We start from the raw sequence: 16,054 nt of genomic DNA on the forward strand, positions 1-16,054 counted from the left end.
TTAAAGTTAAATTACTGAGCAGTATTGCTTTATATTAATCCACCTTAAAGTGCTGGTTGTTGTGAGGATTGATGCGGAAACAGGAGACAAAGCAGTCCATCATGAGCTCAACATCAGCATTCTGGCTGCCTGCCCCCCTCCAGAAGGGTTTTGCTGGGTTGAACAGCAAAGCCTTGTGGAACAAGAGGCAGATGTCATATGATATAAAATGTGGGCAATTCTATTCTATTCTCACATCACACCACTAATTGATCAAGGCAAAGTATAGACTGTACATACTAGGCAATACTGGTTATTTATTTTATTTAAAAACAAATGTAGAAAAGTAAAGAAAATAAATATACCCTGAATCTAAAAAACATCCACACTTCCAAAGAGCTACAACAAATGTGTATGAAGTAACATTCTCATTTAATAAAGGGGCTTGTCATAAACAATAATTTCAAAGTTAATGGCCTTTTGTGTGGCTGATACTAATGTCAAACGATCACAGGGTAAGACAATTAGAAAAGATGGTTTAAAGTTTAAAGAGTTGCATTAATAGAAAAATCTCATTAGATTTTAAGATGAGTGGTCCTCTGTCTTTTGTACTGAACAAACAAAAAAAATATTCTTGACAGGGGTTGAATTTGAAATTAAATTTCTGTCTTTCTCGCAGTATAAAACACTAATGCCACTCTCAACAAACAGACAAGGGAGGGGGGGGGGGGAGGTAAGAAAATATTCAAACCTTGAGATCCATAACAATGGACTGTACAAGGAGAAAAATAGTCGAGTGATCCTCCCAGTTGATATAAGTTGAGGCTTTACACAGTTTTACACAGGCAATAGCAGCGCTCTCCATCAGCTGCTTGCTACCACCCTGACCGGCTAAAGCTTTCCGTAAACTGTCCAAAAACAGTTTCTGCAGGCACAACAGGAAAGAGACAAGACCCAATTAATAAGTACGAGGGTAGATTACTTTTTGTGTGTTCCCCTTTCCCGTTCACCTTGTTGGCCTTGCTATCTTCCACAGTGTCTTTGGAGATTGTGTGCGTGATCTCTGGGCAGAGGATCAGGAGAATGATCTGAAGTGGCCACACTGCAGCTTTCCTTTTGGCACTCTCTGCAAAGCTATCCACCAGGTCAAACAGCTTCTCAGCAGCTTCTGCAGAAGCAAAACAGCCACAGTGAATTACCATCATACCGCTGTCAAAAAGTGACATTAAGCCATTCAAATATACAGTATGCAAGTAATAATAATTATTAATTGTAAAATCAGAGCGACCGAAACAAGCTGTACAGGACAAACAACTTTATTCTATTATTAACCATCTAACATCTTTATCATCATATCTCTGTCAAATGCAATTTTGTTCACAAAATTAAAATTACAACTAATTATATTTTAGCATTTAAAATATAAATAAAATGCTTCTGCATTATTATTGAAATTAAAATGTGATTTGGGTTAGTTACCAGTGCTGTAAATAAAATAAAATCAATTAATCGCCATCCTCTAGGTGGTGTTCTAATAAATGTGTCAAGTTCTTTAAATCGAATCTTCAAAAGAACGAGGAAAGACTAAAGTGAATAAATTGTTCATCCTCATTCCAATCCGGTATACAGTGGGTACGGAAAGTATTCAAAACCCCTTTAATTTTTCACTTTGTTATATTGCAGCCATTTGCTAAAATCATTTCAGTTCATTTTTTCCTCAATGTACACATCACCCCATATTGACAGAACAGAATTGTTGAAATTTTTGCAGATTTATTAAAAAAGAAAAACTGAAATATCACACAGTATTCAGACCCTTTGCTCAGTCTTTAGTAGAAGCACCCTTTTGAGCTATATAGCCATGAGTCTTTTTGGGAATGATGCAACTAAATTTTCACACATGGATTTGGGGATCCTCTGACATTCCTCCTTGCAGATCCTCTCCAGTTCTGTCAGGTTGGATGGTGAACATTGGTGGACAGCCATTTTCAGGTCTCTCCAGTGATGGTCAATTGGGTTTAAGTCAGGGCTCTGGCTGGGCCATTCAAGAACAGTCACGGAGTTGTTCTAAAGCCACTCCTTTGTTATTTTAGCTGTGTGCTTAGAGTCATTGTCTTGCTGGAAGGTGCATCTTCAGCCCAGTCTGACGTCCGGAGCACTCTGGAGAAGGTTTTTGTCCAGGATATCCCAGTACTTGGTCGCATTCATCTTTCCTTCGATTGCAACCAGTCGTCCTGTCCCTGCAGCTGAAAAAAAAAAAACACAGCATGATGCTGCCACCACCTTGCTTCACTGTTGGGACTGTATTGGACAGTTGATGAGCAGTGCCTGGTTTGCTCCACAAATACAGCTTAGAATTGAGGCCAAAAAGTTCTATCTTGGTCTCATCAGACCAGAGAATCTTATTTCTCACCATCTTGGAGTCCTTCAGGTGTTTTTTTTTTGCAAACTCCATGGGGGCTTTCATGTGTCTTGCACTGAGGAGAGGCTTCCGTCGGGCCACTCTGCCATAAAGCCCCGATTGGTGGAGGGCTGCAGTGATGATTGACTTTCTAGAACTTTCGCGCATCTCCCAACTGCATCTCTGCTCAGCCAAAGTGATCTTTGGGTTCTTCTTTACCTCTCTCACCAAGGCTCTTCTCCCCGATTGCTCAGTTTGGCCGGACAGCCAGCTCTAGGAAGGGTTCTGGTCATCCCAAACGTCTTCTATTAAAGGATTGTGCAGGACTAGATCTGTGCCTTGCCACAATTCTGTCTCTCTTCAGGCAGTTCCCTTGACCTCATGATTCTCATTTGCTCTGACATGCACTGTGAGCTGTAAGGTCTAATATAGACAGGTGTGTGGCTTTCCTAATCAAGTCCAATCAGTATAATCAAACACACCTGGACTCCAATGAAGGTGTAGAACCATATCAAGGATGATCAGATGAAATGGACAGCTCCCAAGTTAAATATATGTGTCACAGAAAAGGGTCTGAATACTTATGGCTGTGTGATATTTCAGTTTTTCTTTTTAATAAATCTGCAAAAATGTCAACAATTCAAACTTGTTTCGGTCAACATGGGGCGCTGTTTGTACATTAATGTGGGGAAAAAATTTACTTAAATGATTTTAGCAAATGGCTCGCAAATGGCTAAATAAACAGAGTGAAAAATTTAAGGAGGTCTGAATACTTTCCGTATCCACTGAATGCGCAATACTTCCGCATTTGGCAAACACGGTAAAAGCACTTCCTCCTCGCTTGGGTGAATGGGGAATGGAGCGTATCAAAGAAACCAGGAAACTTAAATGTCTACAATGTCATTTTTTTTTTTTGTAAACAAGATGTCACCACAGACCCACAAAAGATGACACAAGACTGTGTTTGAGCTTCATTCATGTTTACATGTATGTACAACTAAATGATATATGTACAAGTATTATTTTGTCTGAAGACACCCACCATAAAGAAAACACAGTTTTAACAAGTTCGGTTTCAAACAATCATGTCATCAATCCTAGATATGATCGTTAGCATAGCATACACAGGAAGTCAGCTACTGTTTTCCGCGTTGGTCACATGAGGTTCCAAATATAGCAGGTTAGTATATTATTTAATAAGTATTATTTATATGTAATATTAAAAAAAAAAGAAATTATCCATTGTCTTTGTACCTGCCATATCTGCCTGAGGTCGTTGATAGAGCATGGTGAATTCATCTGGGTAATTTTCTACCCAGTTCCAAAATGCCTGTCAAGAAACAACAGAGTTAAAGGAGATCCATTGCTGTTGACTCTCCCCTGAGGTAAAAAAAAAATAAACGAGCCCCATCTGAAAGTTAATACGCAATGTGAATACTGGAAGTATTGTTAATATAGTAAAAAGACAAAATCATATTTTTAAAATTTTGGACACTGAACTGTCACAAAGCATGACATCAGCAAATCATGTGAGAGCTGTCGGCTCACTTCACAACACCTAATTTCAGCCTGCATCAATTTATTTACTCTGTGTGTGCATTTTCCTTTGGCAACCATTTTCACAAGGGGTGTTAAGACAAGACAAAGAAGAAAGAATCAACTCATTTAAAGCAGAAAGTCTCTTGTGGTGTCTGCGTGGTACAGCACGTTTCAGTGCTTTTCTGATCAGGAGATGAGCGGCAGTAGCCATGTGAGTTAGTAGTGGTTAATCAATGTGTTAAGACAAATAGGGCATTAAAGAACTACTTTTGAGCAGGGGATTATGTCGTTTGAAGAGCTGCAGCAGACTACCCATGATGTCTGCTAACAAACATTAGCAGTTCTCCTTACTTGATGAATAGGAGCAGTGTCTTGATACTTATAAAGCTAAAAAATGTAACGTTTGATATACGGTTCCTCAGTTTACTGTAGACCGTACCCACAAACCAAGTTTCGAGGTTAACAACGACACACTATGAATTAGTCTGCATAGAGGTGTAGGACAGCACAAGAAGGCACGTTAAGCTACTGCCTTACTGTTTTTCATTTGATGTACATTTATGACTTTGTGGTTTTCATACAAATATTTACTGTCAAAAAAAATAAGGCCTTTTCACACCGCAATTAGCAACGCGCAGCATACCGTCGACAAGCCCGTTCGTTTTTGTATGTGCTCCAAGGGCATGAGGACAGAACACCGTGTTGCGATGCGCTAGGTGAGCGTTTGCAGTGATGCGCCACAGGTGAACAGGCTAATTAGGAACAGGTGGGTGCCATGATTGGGTATAAAAGGAGCTTCCCTGAATTGCTCAGTCATTCACAAGCAAAGATGGGGCGCGGTTCACCTCTTAGTGAACAAGTACGTGAGAAAATAGTCGAACAGTTTAAGGACAATGTTCCTCAACGTACAATTGCAAGAAATTTAGGGATTTCATCATCTACAGTCCATACAAAAGGTTCAGATAATCTGGAGAAATCACTGCGTGTAAGCGGCAAGGCCGAAAACCAACATTGAGTGCCCATGACCCTCAATCCCTCAGGCGGCACTGCATCAAAAACCGACATCAATGTGAAAAGGATATCACCACATGGGCTCAGGAACACTTCAGAAAACCAATGTCAGTAAATACAGTTCGGCGCTAAATCCGTAAGTGCAACTTGAAACTCTACCATGCAAAGCAAAAGCCATTTATCAACAACACCCAGAAACGCCACCGGCTTCTCTGGGCCCGAGCTCATCTAAGATGGACTGATGAAAAGTGGAAAAGTGTCCTGTGGTCCGACGAGTCCACATTTCAAATGTTTTTTGTAAATTGTGGCCGTTGTGTCCTCCGGGCCAAAGAGGAAAAGGACCATCCGGACTGTTATGAACGCAAAGTTCAAGAGCCAACATCTGTGATGGTATGGGGCTGTGTTAGTGCCAATGGCATGGGTAACTTAGACACTGTGAAGGCACCATTAATGCTGAAAGGTACATACAGGTTTTGGAGAAACATATGCTGCCATCCAAGCAACGTCTTTTTCATGGACGTCCCTGCTTATTTCATTCAGCAAGACAATGCCAAACCAAATTCTGCACGTGTTACAACAGTGTGGCTTAGTAGTAAAAGAGTGCGGGTACGAGACTGGCCTGCCTGCAGTCTCCTGTCTCCCATTGAAAATGTGTGGCGCATTATGAAGGATAAAATACGACAACGGAGACCCCGGACTATGGAACAGCTGAAGCTGTACATCAAGCAAGAATGGGAAAGAATTCCGCCTACAAAGCTTCAACAATTAGTGTCCTCAGTTCCCAAACGTTTATTGAATGTTGTTAAAAGAAAAGGTGATCTAACACAGTGGTAAACATGACCCTGTCCCAGCTTTTTGGGAAGATGTTGCAGCCATAAAATTCTAAGTTAATGATTATTTGCTAAAAACAAAGTTTATCAGTTTGAACATTAAAATCTTGTCTTTGTAGTGTATTCAATTAAATATAGGCCGAACATGATTTGCAAATCAATGTATTCTGTTTTTATTTATGTTTAACACAACGTCCCAACTTCATTGGAATTGGGGTTGTAATAAACAAATTACACTTTTAAAGTGAAAAATAACAATACAAGTTCATTTATTCATTCATCTTCCATACCGCTTATCCTCACTAGGGTCACGGGCGTGCTGGAGCCTATCCCAGCTAACTCTGGGCGAGAGGTGGGGTACAACCTGAACTGGTCGTCAGCCAATCGCAGGCCACATATAAACAAACAATTCACACTCACACCTACGGGAAATTTTAGAGTCTTCAATTAGCCTTCCGTGCATGTTTTTAGGATGTGGGAGGAAACCGGAGTACCCGTAGAAAACCCACGCAGGCATGGGAGAACATCCAAACTCCACACAGGGTAAGCCGGATTTGAATTCGGGTCCTCAGAGGCAGACGTGGTAACCAGTCGTCAACCGTGCCGCACAATTCAAGTTCAATTCAGTTATTTCTAAATGTCAGTATATGGTGGGAACAGCATTTGGTTTCTCCACATGTGCGGCAACCCATCGGGGGTATAGTTTTATTCACTGTTCCTGCTGTGCACATCTTGACCTCTGAAGGACAGTGTGGTGCACACAATGAGATACGCGCAGTAACAAAGAAAGTAGAAGTCATGATCGAACATTTTTAATATGACATATATACAGCGTTTGTATACCAATATTCATTATTTTGAGAGGTATAAGTGGCGCAATGATGCTAATTTTTGTTAGCTCCTCAACAGTGTTTTTCATTCACTGTGTGTTAGCTTTGAGCAAGCGATTTTTGTGAACAAAAACCAGCAAAGGCAGGACGTCTGTGATGTATTTGAACATTCAACAGGTGTAATTATTTTGTTATACGCGGTAGTTACAGTGAACTTCAGCTGGAGTGTCAATAAACGACTTTAAGCAAGCAACATTCACTCTTACTCCTTGCTACTATGTTCGTACCTTAGCAACCTGTTGTTGTGATCACGTGGGCTCTGCATGTTGTCCAAGTGCTGCTGGATGGAAGTGCTGGAGCGGAGCATGTAATGGACTGCTTGTATAAGAGTGGTAAAATCGGAGCTTTTCGATTCAGTCTAATACTCAGGTTTTTTGGGGGTTTTTTGCTGACAGACCAATATCCGATCTCAAAGTCTGGATCAGGACACCCCTACATGTTTGAACATGTGCCTATGGTCAAATTATTTGCAATCTTTTCTAAGGATACAATTATTTTTGTCCAGGCCTGTTTCATGAGTTTTTTTTTTTTTTTTAAAGAATTCTGTTGAACCACAATTCTAAAGCAGTGTCTGATTTTCATAAATTTTTCATGAATCCTTGTCAGTTATTTCTGTGACCACTGTGGGTTTTTATTTCATTAAGAGAGGGCTACCAACAATTTTATCCATGTATGTATGTGTTAGCTAGCACCATGTATGTATGTGTTAGCTAGCAGGTAATTTCCTGGAGGATGGGGAACAGAAGAGGTGCCATTATGATTGTGGATCTATTGATGCCAGCGTTGACTCGTAATATATTGCCAGCTAAAAATCACTGTTCGGTTTTGGTACTGGTACGAGGTGCAACACTATCAACCAGCGGGAAAAGCCTGCCTATTACCTCTAGTAGGCAGCTAGGCAAGCATTTCTGAATATGGGCAAGCTTGTACCGCGGCACTGTCATCCTTGCATGCTGCCCCGCAGTGAACACCAAGAGAACCAGGTGCAGTGTGAAAAGGCCTTTACTGCTTTAGTGTAGGTTCGCAAAGACTATGGTGGGTTCCAAAACCGTGGTTCTGTTATGCCGCAGCTGCAGGCTGGGTCTACTACTGTATGTTACAGGGCCATATGTGTAAAGTATTGATTTGATATATAAAGATGGAAATATAATAGTCACATTGACACAAGGGCATTTAATTAATTAAATAGAAGAAAAAAGGAACAACCTACCTTTTCTAAACTGTTGATGACTGCTAGTTGTGTAGGCTTTTTAAGGGCTTTAAACTTTAGAACAGTTTCTACAAGAAAATACAAATTACAAAAATCAACAAAATTGACAGAAACAAGAGAGCAATCATGTAAATCTTTACCCTCTTAACCCTAAAGAGTATATAACCTTGGAGAAGCCTCTTAAGCTTGGAGCAGTCCACATTAATGTACTGCATCAGCTCTATGTCATGAACATCCACATTGTCCTCTAAGCACACCGTCAGCTCCTGTAGCCTGAGGAAACACGCACACGCCACATGTATTTTGCAGCTGCGGTTAAAAAAAAAAGGACCATGTTAGGGACAGCCCGTCTCTTTAAAGTGGCACTAAGCAGATATCCCTGTTTCTAAATACATTAAATATGTTTGAAGTGCTGAAAACATATGCAAAGACATAACAACCGTGCTGAATTGTTGAGCTATATCTTAACCATCTTTTTCACCGTTTTAATTTTCCTGGTTTTGAGGGCGAGGTTGTGACATCACGGGGCTAGGGCGTATACTCTCGCACAAGTGCCCTCCCCTAATATATAAGGACAAAGTGATGTCGTTTCATTTGGCTATGCTGCTCAGCTATGAGTTAGCTGTGCTTATCTTCCATAAAATGGCCCATTTACAACTTCTGCGTGCATCTTCGCTGGATGCCTCAATTTTACCGAACAGCTCATTGACATTATTTAAGCTCCCAAAAAAAGGACGAAATAAAAAAGCGATGGCTTGACTTTTTGAAGACACACGCAGATGGCGAGCTGAACATCAACACCACCACCCAACTGCCGTGCACATTTTACAACAACATTTTGTAAACTTGCACCAGAAAAAACATGGCTTCATGGGTAACTTGATACTAGTGAATGGGGCAGTGCAGACTGTCTATCTACCTGGGCTGCCTCCTACCAACAACAAGGGCAAGTTGACTTGTGTGCTTATTTTTATGATTATAGTCCACAATAAACATTAAATTTTGAAGTTAAGCCTCCTAACGTGATTTTACATCATATAAGCTATCACTCACAGTTCTGAGGACCGGGGTTCAATCCCCGGCCCCGCCTGTGTGGAGTTTGCATGTTCTCCCCGTGCCTGCGTGGGTTTTCTTCGGGCACTCCGGTTTCCTCCCACATCCCAAAAACATGCATGGTAGGTTAATTGACAACTCTAAATTGCCCGTAGGTGTGACTGTGAGTGCAAATGGTTGTTCGTTTGTATGTGCCCTGCGATAGGCTGGCAACCAGTTCAGGGTTTACCCCGCCTCCTGCCCGATGATAGCTGGGATAGGCTCCAGCACGCCTGCGACCCTAGTGAGGAGAAGCGGCTCAGAAAATGAATGGATGGATGGATAAGCTATCACCCCCCTCAGTACGTTTGATTCCTTTTGGCGCATCCATTCGACATGCCCACAGTGTCTGAGAGCTGAGAGGTGGCCCTTATTATTCAAGTTTTGAAGGCAGATTTTATATACTTAGCGATTTATTTTTATTAATTCTAATTTGGCAGGCTTGTTAACATTACTCTTCTATGTAGTGTGTCAAATTGACATGACATTTTTTGGGGCCTGTTCAGTGCCACTTTAATGGATGTCAGAATATTCCGGTGTAGTTGTGACCTAGTCCTGACAGGCTACATATATCAACAAATCTGCTTCAGGGTGCCAAGGTCATCTTGCGCTATGACTCATTTTACTTTAATCAAGGAAAATACTCAGTAAAGGTTGAAGATTATCAAACAATTTCCTCCAGTGGAGCCCTCCTTGATGACAGTATCATTGATAACTTTATTATCATTAAGGAAAACTGGAAAACAATTTTCAGATGGCCAACAAAAAAGTAAAAACCAAAAATTTGTATGAATTGTATTTTAAAGCACTGCCATGGCTTTTCTTTTCTGGATTGCGGTTTTATAGGAGACATAAATATTATGGGGGCTTATCGAATGTCATAAGAGCTCATGGATGGTGGGGTGGGGGGGAGTAGCCCGTGTCCCGTTCCACAAAAAAAAATTCAAGTTTATTTCTACATCTATCAACCTCCTCTTTGGTCTTCCTCCAGTTCTCTTGCCTGGCAGCTCCATCCTCCTACCAATGCACTCTCTCTCTCTCCTCTGGACGTGTCCAAACAATCGAAGTCTGCTCTCTCACTTTGTCTCCAAAACATCTAACCTTGGCTGTCTTTCTGATGAGCTCATTTCTAATCCCAGCCAACCTGAATACTCCAAGAGAGAACCTCAACATCTTCATTTCTGCCACCTCCAGCTCTGCTTCCTATTGTCTCTTCAGTGTCACTGTCTCTTATCCATATCATGGCTCGCCTCACCACTGTTTTATAAACTTTGCCCTTCATCCTAGCAGAGACTCTTCTGTCACATAACACACCTGACACCTCCCTCCACACGTTCCAACCTGCTTGGACCCATTTCTTCATTTACTTACCACACTCACCATTGTTCTGGACTGTTGATGCCAAGTATTTAAAGTCCTCCACCCTTGCTCTCTCTTCTCCATCTCGCCTCACTCGTCCCTCTCCACCTCTCTCATTCATTCACATAGATTCTGTTTTACTTTGGCGAATCTTCATTCCTCTCCTTTCCAGTGCATGCCTCCACCTTTCTGTTTCTCTACCTGCTCCCTGCTTTCACTGCAGATGACAATGTCATCTGCAAACATCTTGGTCCAGTGTAATCTCATCTGCAAACATTTTGCTCCAGTCTAATCTCATCTATCAGCCTATCCATCACCACTGCAAACAGGAAGAGGCTCAGGGCTAATCCCTGATGCAGTCCCACCTCCACCTTAAATTCCTCTGTCACACCTACAGCACACCTCCCCACTGTTCTGCTGCCCTTTTACATGTCCTGCATTATTTTAACATGCTTCTCTGCCACTCCAGACTTCTGCATGCAGTACCGCAGTTCCTCTCTGGGTACTCTGTCATTGTCTTTCTCTACATCTACAAAAACACAATGTAGCTCCTTCTGATCTGCTCTGTAATTCTCCGGCAAGACCCTCAATAATACATCTTTGGTACTCTTTCTACGCATAAAACCATTCTGTTGCTCGCGAATATTCACTTCTGTCCCGGGTCTTGCAAGCCTCCACTACTCTTTCCCATAACTTGTCTGGCTCATCAACTTCATTCCTCTATAGTTCCCACAGCTCTGCACATCACCCTTGTTCTTAAAAATAGGCACCAGCACACTTTTCCTCCATTCCTCAGGCAACTTCTCACCCACGATAATTCTGTTGAACAACCTGGTCAAAAACTCCACAGCCACCTCTCTGAGATGCTTCCATACCTCCACAGGTATGTCATCAGGACCAACTGCCTTTCAATTTTTCCTCCTCTTTAGTGCCTATTTCCCCCCTTACTATTCATTGTCAATAATTCCAAATCATCCTGGTCCACCACCTCTTCTACTCTTCCTTCTCTCTCATTTTCCTCATTCATACTGGCACCAGTCAACACATTTCTATCTCTATCCTTAATCACCCCAACCTGCTGCACATCCTTCCCATCTCTAGCCCTCTGTCTGGCCAACCTGTATAGATCTTTTTTCTCTTTCTTTAGTGTCCAACCTGGCATACATGTCATCATATTCCCTTGTTTGAATTCAATTAACCCCTACTCCGTTCCTCTACCCATCTACACCATGGTAAAATAATTTGAACCCTGCCCCTAAACTTCTCGCCTTACTGCCTCTCCACCTGCTCTCCTGGACACACAATATATCATATCAGCCTTTCTCCTAATCATCATGTCAACCAAAAATCTGCTCTATAGCAGTGGCACAAAAAAATTAACCCTGATATAATGGGAGTTTACTATAAAGGGAAAACCTGATGAAGACAGCAGGATACCTCCAAACACAATTCTGGGACTGTAAAACTTCATATGAAACATCTGAAAAATCTGACAAATAGAAATAGTGTAGTTAGGTACCTGGTGGAAATTCGGCTGAAGACAGCGTTGAAGTTGTTGCAGCTCAGAGAGAAGAGAACCGCTGAGGCTGAAGCTCGGAGTTCAGCTGCATGCTGATGGCCTTCACGGTATGTGTGGATGAAATGGCAGATCTCTGGCAAAAGCTGTTTGACTAACATGGTCTCATCTAGGCGTAGGCAGTCTTTGGATTGCTGAGAAAGGAAGACATGTGAGCATGAACGTAACCCCAGCGATCGAGCGGTGATTACTGTATATATTTGTATTACTAAAATGTCTCGTTTTGTTACAAATTACGTTGTAGTCTTGTTGTCTTTTTACATCAAAAGCTTTTATATATGTTTAATTTATTGCACATTCTTAAGTGTAAAATAGATGTGCATGTAACTCAACAGTAAATACTAAAAACTATCGTGGGATAGTGTAAAACTTGACTGTTGCAGCTCTAGAAATAAATTGATCACTATACTACTATATAATTTTTCTACCTACCGTTACACAGTCAGCATGGGCCAAGATGAGATTCTGACTATCATAACCTTGAATAAACCATGTGGACCATGTAAAATTCAAATAACAGAACCACAAAACCAACAATTAAATTTTTCTAAACAAAATCAAAACAAATGTACCAAACAAATGTGAGCAAAAATCCACAGCTCAACAATAATAACGCGCCCCCCACCCCTTTTTTTTCCCCCTTCTCTTCCATTTCCGGGGGTCCTTAAAAAATGAATTTGTCAGAGACCATCCATCCCATTGCGACAGATCATGGGTGACAATAAATTGTATCGTTTTTTTGTCATAGCTTACCATGCTTGTTTGACTACATTTGGCTTGCACCCAGTCAAGGATGTTTATAATCAGACAGTTTTCTTCCACATCCCAAAAACATGTTTCATAGGCAAACTGCACACTGAGCGACGCGGCCAAACACGACGTAGCACAACAAGAAAACATTTTAAATTAACAACTCTTCGCCTCATACCAAGTAACTGAACACTGCAACCCAAACACTTACATCAACAACATTGTGAGGCCGTTCACCGGCGATTAAAATTTTGTATCGGAGCAAAACTAGTAGTCGACGGTCGCCACTTATGAAAACAAGTTGTTGAACCCCACACACTGCCTGACAGGTCAGTCAGGTTCAGCCGCATTGCTTGGTGTGCATCAAGTCTTTGTTAATTGAAGATGTTAAATTACCCACAAGTGTGAAAGTGAGTGTAAATGTTTGTTTGCCTCTATATGCCCTGCAATTGACTGGCGACCAGTCAAGGGTGTACCCCACCTGCAAGTCAGCTGCAATGGGCTCCAGCTACCCACTAACCTAAAGAGGACAAGCAGTATAGAAAAAGGATAGATGTCTTGACGACAATTTTCTACTTTCCACCCCCAAAAAGAAAATGCAAAAAAACCCATCTGGGATGCTAGGGAGATAAGCCCCTGCTGAGTAGCTTTAAGGCTTCTCTTACTAGCGACCGCGCTGATGTCACTCCGGCTATCCCGCGCGCAGTTTGCTTTTATACACGAGCGCAACCCATGCATGCCGTTTTGAAAATGTGCTGCAGTTCTCCTTCAAGTCAGGGGTTTTGCGAAGGCTGGTTTCCTCTGCATTTTATGGCCAATTCCAGTAGCCGTTTTTACTTTCCGGAACAAGGAACAAAGGAACAACAATGGCAACCGTGGAACAGTGCCTGCCAGAACAAATGGACCTAGATGACCAGATGATCCGTTTAATTATATTGCAAAATTGCTCAAGAAGGCGGCGGCATAGGTGGTATGCGCTGCTGAGTAGCTGAGTATGTCATCACAGAATGTGACTAAAACGGACCAATCACGAGAGATGATCTCTGCGGCATTCTGAGCGCGGCGACAATTTGTGCCATGTGCGCGTCAAGTGTCGCATAGGGGTCGCGCAACCCAATGCGCCGGTCACGTGATGCAATGTGGGCGCTGTTGCCCGCGCGGGAGTATAAAGAGGCCTTAAGCCTCTTTTAGACTGCAGCTACTTGGCTTGCCGCTGCTTTATTTAGCTCTACTTTCCTCACTTTGGGGGTGGTCAGTTTTTCTCTACAAAAGAGTATTGCCTCAGGAGTCACTGGAAACTTCTATGACTTGACTAATGCAAATTTAAATTAAACGTATCAGTAAGAAGAGGCATCCAAACGGGTTTGGTTGGGTATCCAAAACCCCACAACCACCCCTGCATCGACGATCGTTTTTCAATGATGGAAAAAAGCCTATCACCCCCACCATCGATTGGTTTTCAGGGGTAAAAAAGTTCAATCATCAATTATTTACTTCCGGTTAGCAACTACAGTGAAAAAGAGGAATTGGACAGCTCTCGAGACAAAGCATGGGTAAACATATGGAACGCGGTCCAGCCACCGCTGGGGTTCGAACACGCACCTCCACCGTCCTCATCGTGTGAGAGCTAAGAGCGCTAACAGCAAGGCTAAAAGAAAGCTGCCAGTGGCCTCACTTCGCGTCGGCCTCTCTTTGCGCCGGGGAGTGAGACTCATGTATTAGTCCAGCACCGTGCAATAGTCTCACGATCATTTGTAACGAGAAGGTCACTAAGTATATCATAGACCTTCACCGCTATTGTTTGTTAAAACTGACCACTTGCACAACAGTCATGCTGATAAAATTCGGCCTATGAACAGGCAAGAACCTGTATTACCTGTATTTTTATTCTGGTAGGTTTATCAAAAAATTATGTGTGTGACAATAACTAATAATCATTATAAAACAAACAAACATAATAAATAAATAAATAATGGCGGCACGGTGGACGACTGGTTAGAGCGTCTGCCTCACAGTTGTGTGTGGAGTTGCATGTTCTCCCCGTGCCTGTGGGGTTTCCTCCCACATCCCAAAATCATGCATGGTAGGTTAATTGACGACTCTAAATTGCCCGTAGGTGTGAATGTGAGTGCGATTGGTTGTTTGTTTATATATGCTCTGCGATTGGCTGGCAACCAGTTCAGGGTGTACCTCGCCTCCTGCCCGATGATAGCTGGGATAGGCTCCAGCACGCCCGCGACCCTAGTGAGGAGAAGCGGCTCAGAAAATGGATGGATGGATAAATAATAATCTTTGTGCATGCGCTGATATACCAGTAATATTTTTTTTCATCTGGTGTCGGGATGGGCCATAGACCACGCTTGATTTAAAAAGTTTAACGGTACCTGTAATTGTTAGAACAGAATCCCTTGACCGACTAAAATAAATGCTCAATGATGGTATCACATTTTAATAGTACTGTGGATAATACCTACTACAGTCTTACATATCTATAAGCAATTTAACTGCTTAACTTAAACATTTCTGCAAGAATTTTTTTTTTGCATGAAACATTTTTACATAAAGCATTTGTGCATAGTGCAGTTTCTCCACTACATTGTACGTCCTCGGCATAGCCCTCAAAAGAAGCATCTGAGTCACCTCCACTCTGAAAATGAAGATCCTGTGCCGTTACATTTGATTCATCACCGGAGAACTCATCGTTGATGACTTGGTCCAGTTTGTCATGCTCCGGTGCCTCCTACATTGCATCATGAACAGCGGTCTGATAGTCCTCCCACAGCAAGTCCTCTGTGCCATCCATGGCGATTGTGAAGCAAATTTTTTTAATCCCCGTAAAATTACGTTGGGGGAAACAGCATCCCATTTGTCTTTTATCCATGCGGTTATTTGCACCAGTTCGGATTCCTTACATTGCCACCTTCAGTGACTGAATGAGTCCCCAAAGTCATCCACTCGTTCCATTTCTTCCATATGTGCTTCTTAAAAGGGTGATTGCGCTATACATCTACAACCCCAATTCCAATGAAGTTGGGACGTTGTGTTAAACATAAATAAAAACAGAATACAATGATTTGCAAATCATGGTCCACGAGTCCACATTTCAAATTGTTTTTGGAAATTATGGACGTTGCGTCCTCCGGGCCAGAGAGGAAAAGAACCATCCGGATTGTTATGGACGCAAAGGTCAAAACCCAGCATCTGTGATGGTATGGGGCTGTGTTCGTGCCAATGGCATGGGTAACTTACATATCTGTGAAGGCACCGTTAATGCTGAAAGGTACATACAGGTTTTGGAGAAATATATGCTGCCATCCAAGCAATGTCTTTTTCATGGACGTCCCTGCTTATTTAATTCACCAAGACAATGCCAAAGCACATTCTGCACCCTTCCACCAAACTTTAAACTTGGCACAA

At 42.0% G+C, this 16,054-nt stretch overlaps 1 protein-coding gene across 13 annotated transcripts in view; it reads right to left on the reverse strand.

Moving 5' to 3' along the window:
- LOC133482727 (neurofibromin) overlaps positions 1 to 16,054 on the reverse strand; it is a 158,772-nt gene that overhangs the window by 118,179 nt on the left and 24,539 nt on the right. For 9 of the 13 annotated variants that reach the window (XR_009789894.1, XR_009789895.1, XM_061783159.1 and 6 more), the window contains 7 exons: positions 11,831 to 12,021; positions 8,027 to 8,169; positions 7,861 to 7,928; positions 3,635 to 3,710; positions 990 to 1,147; positions 731 to 904; positions 44 to 172 (listed from right to left, as the gene is read on the reverse strand). Coding sequence is in view for 11 of the 13 variants with exons in the window: in XM_061783159.1 (XP_061639143.1) it covers positions 44 to 172; positions 731 to 904; positions 990 to 1,147; positions 3,635 to 3,710; positions 7,861 to 7,928; positions 8,027 to 8,169; positions 11,831 to 12,021 (939 nt within the window). In the remaining 2 variants the exon portion in view is untranslated. Of the gene's footprint in view, positions 1 to 43; positions 173 to 730; positions 905 to 989; positions 1,148 to 3,634; positions 3,711 to 7,860; positions 7,929 to 8,026; positions 8,170 to 11,830; positions 12,022 to 16,054 lie in introns of those variants that run through there. The other 4 variants (XM_061783160.1, XM_061783166.1, XM_061783158.1 and 1 more) reach the window with 2 other exon arrangements.

This window comes from Phyllopteryx taeniolatus, chromosome 8 (assembly GCF_024500385.1).
Source record: "Phyllopteryx taeniolatus isolate TA_2022b chromosome 8, UOR_Ptae_1.2, whole genome shotgun sequence".
In the NCBI taxonomy this organism is placed as follows: Eukaryota; Metazoa; Chordata; class Actinopteri; order Syngnathiformes; family Syngnathidae; genus Phyllopteryx; species Phyllopteryx taeniolatus.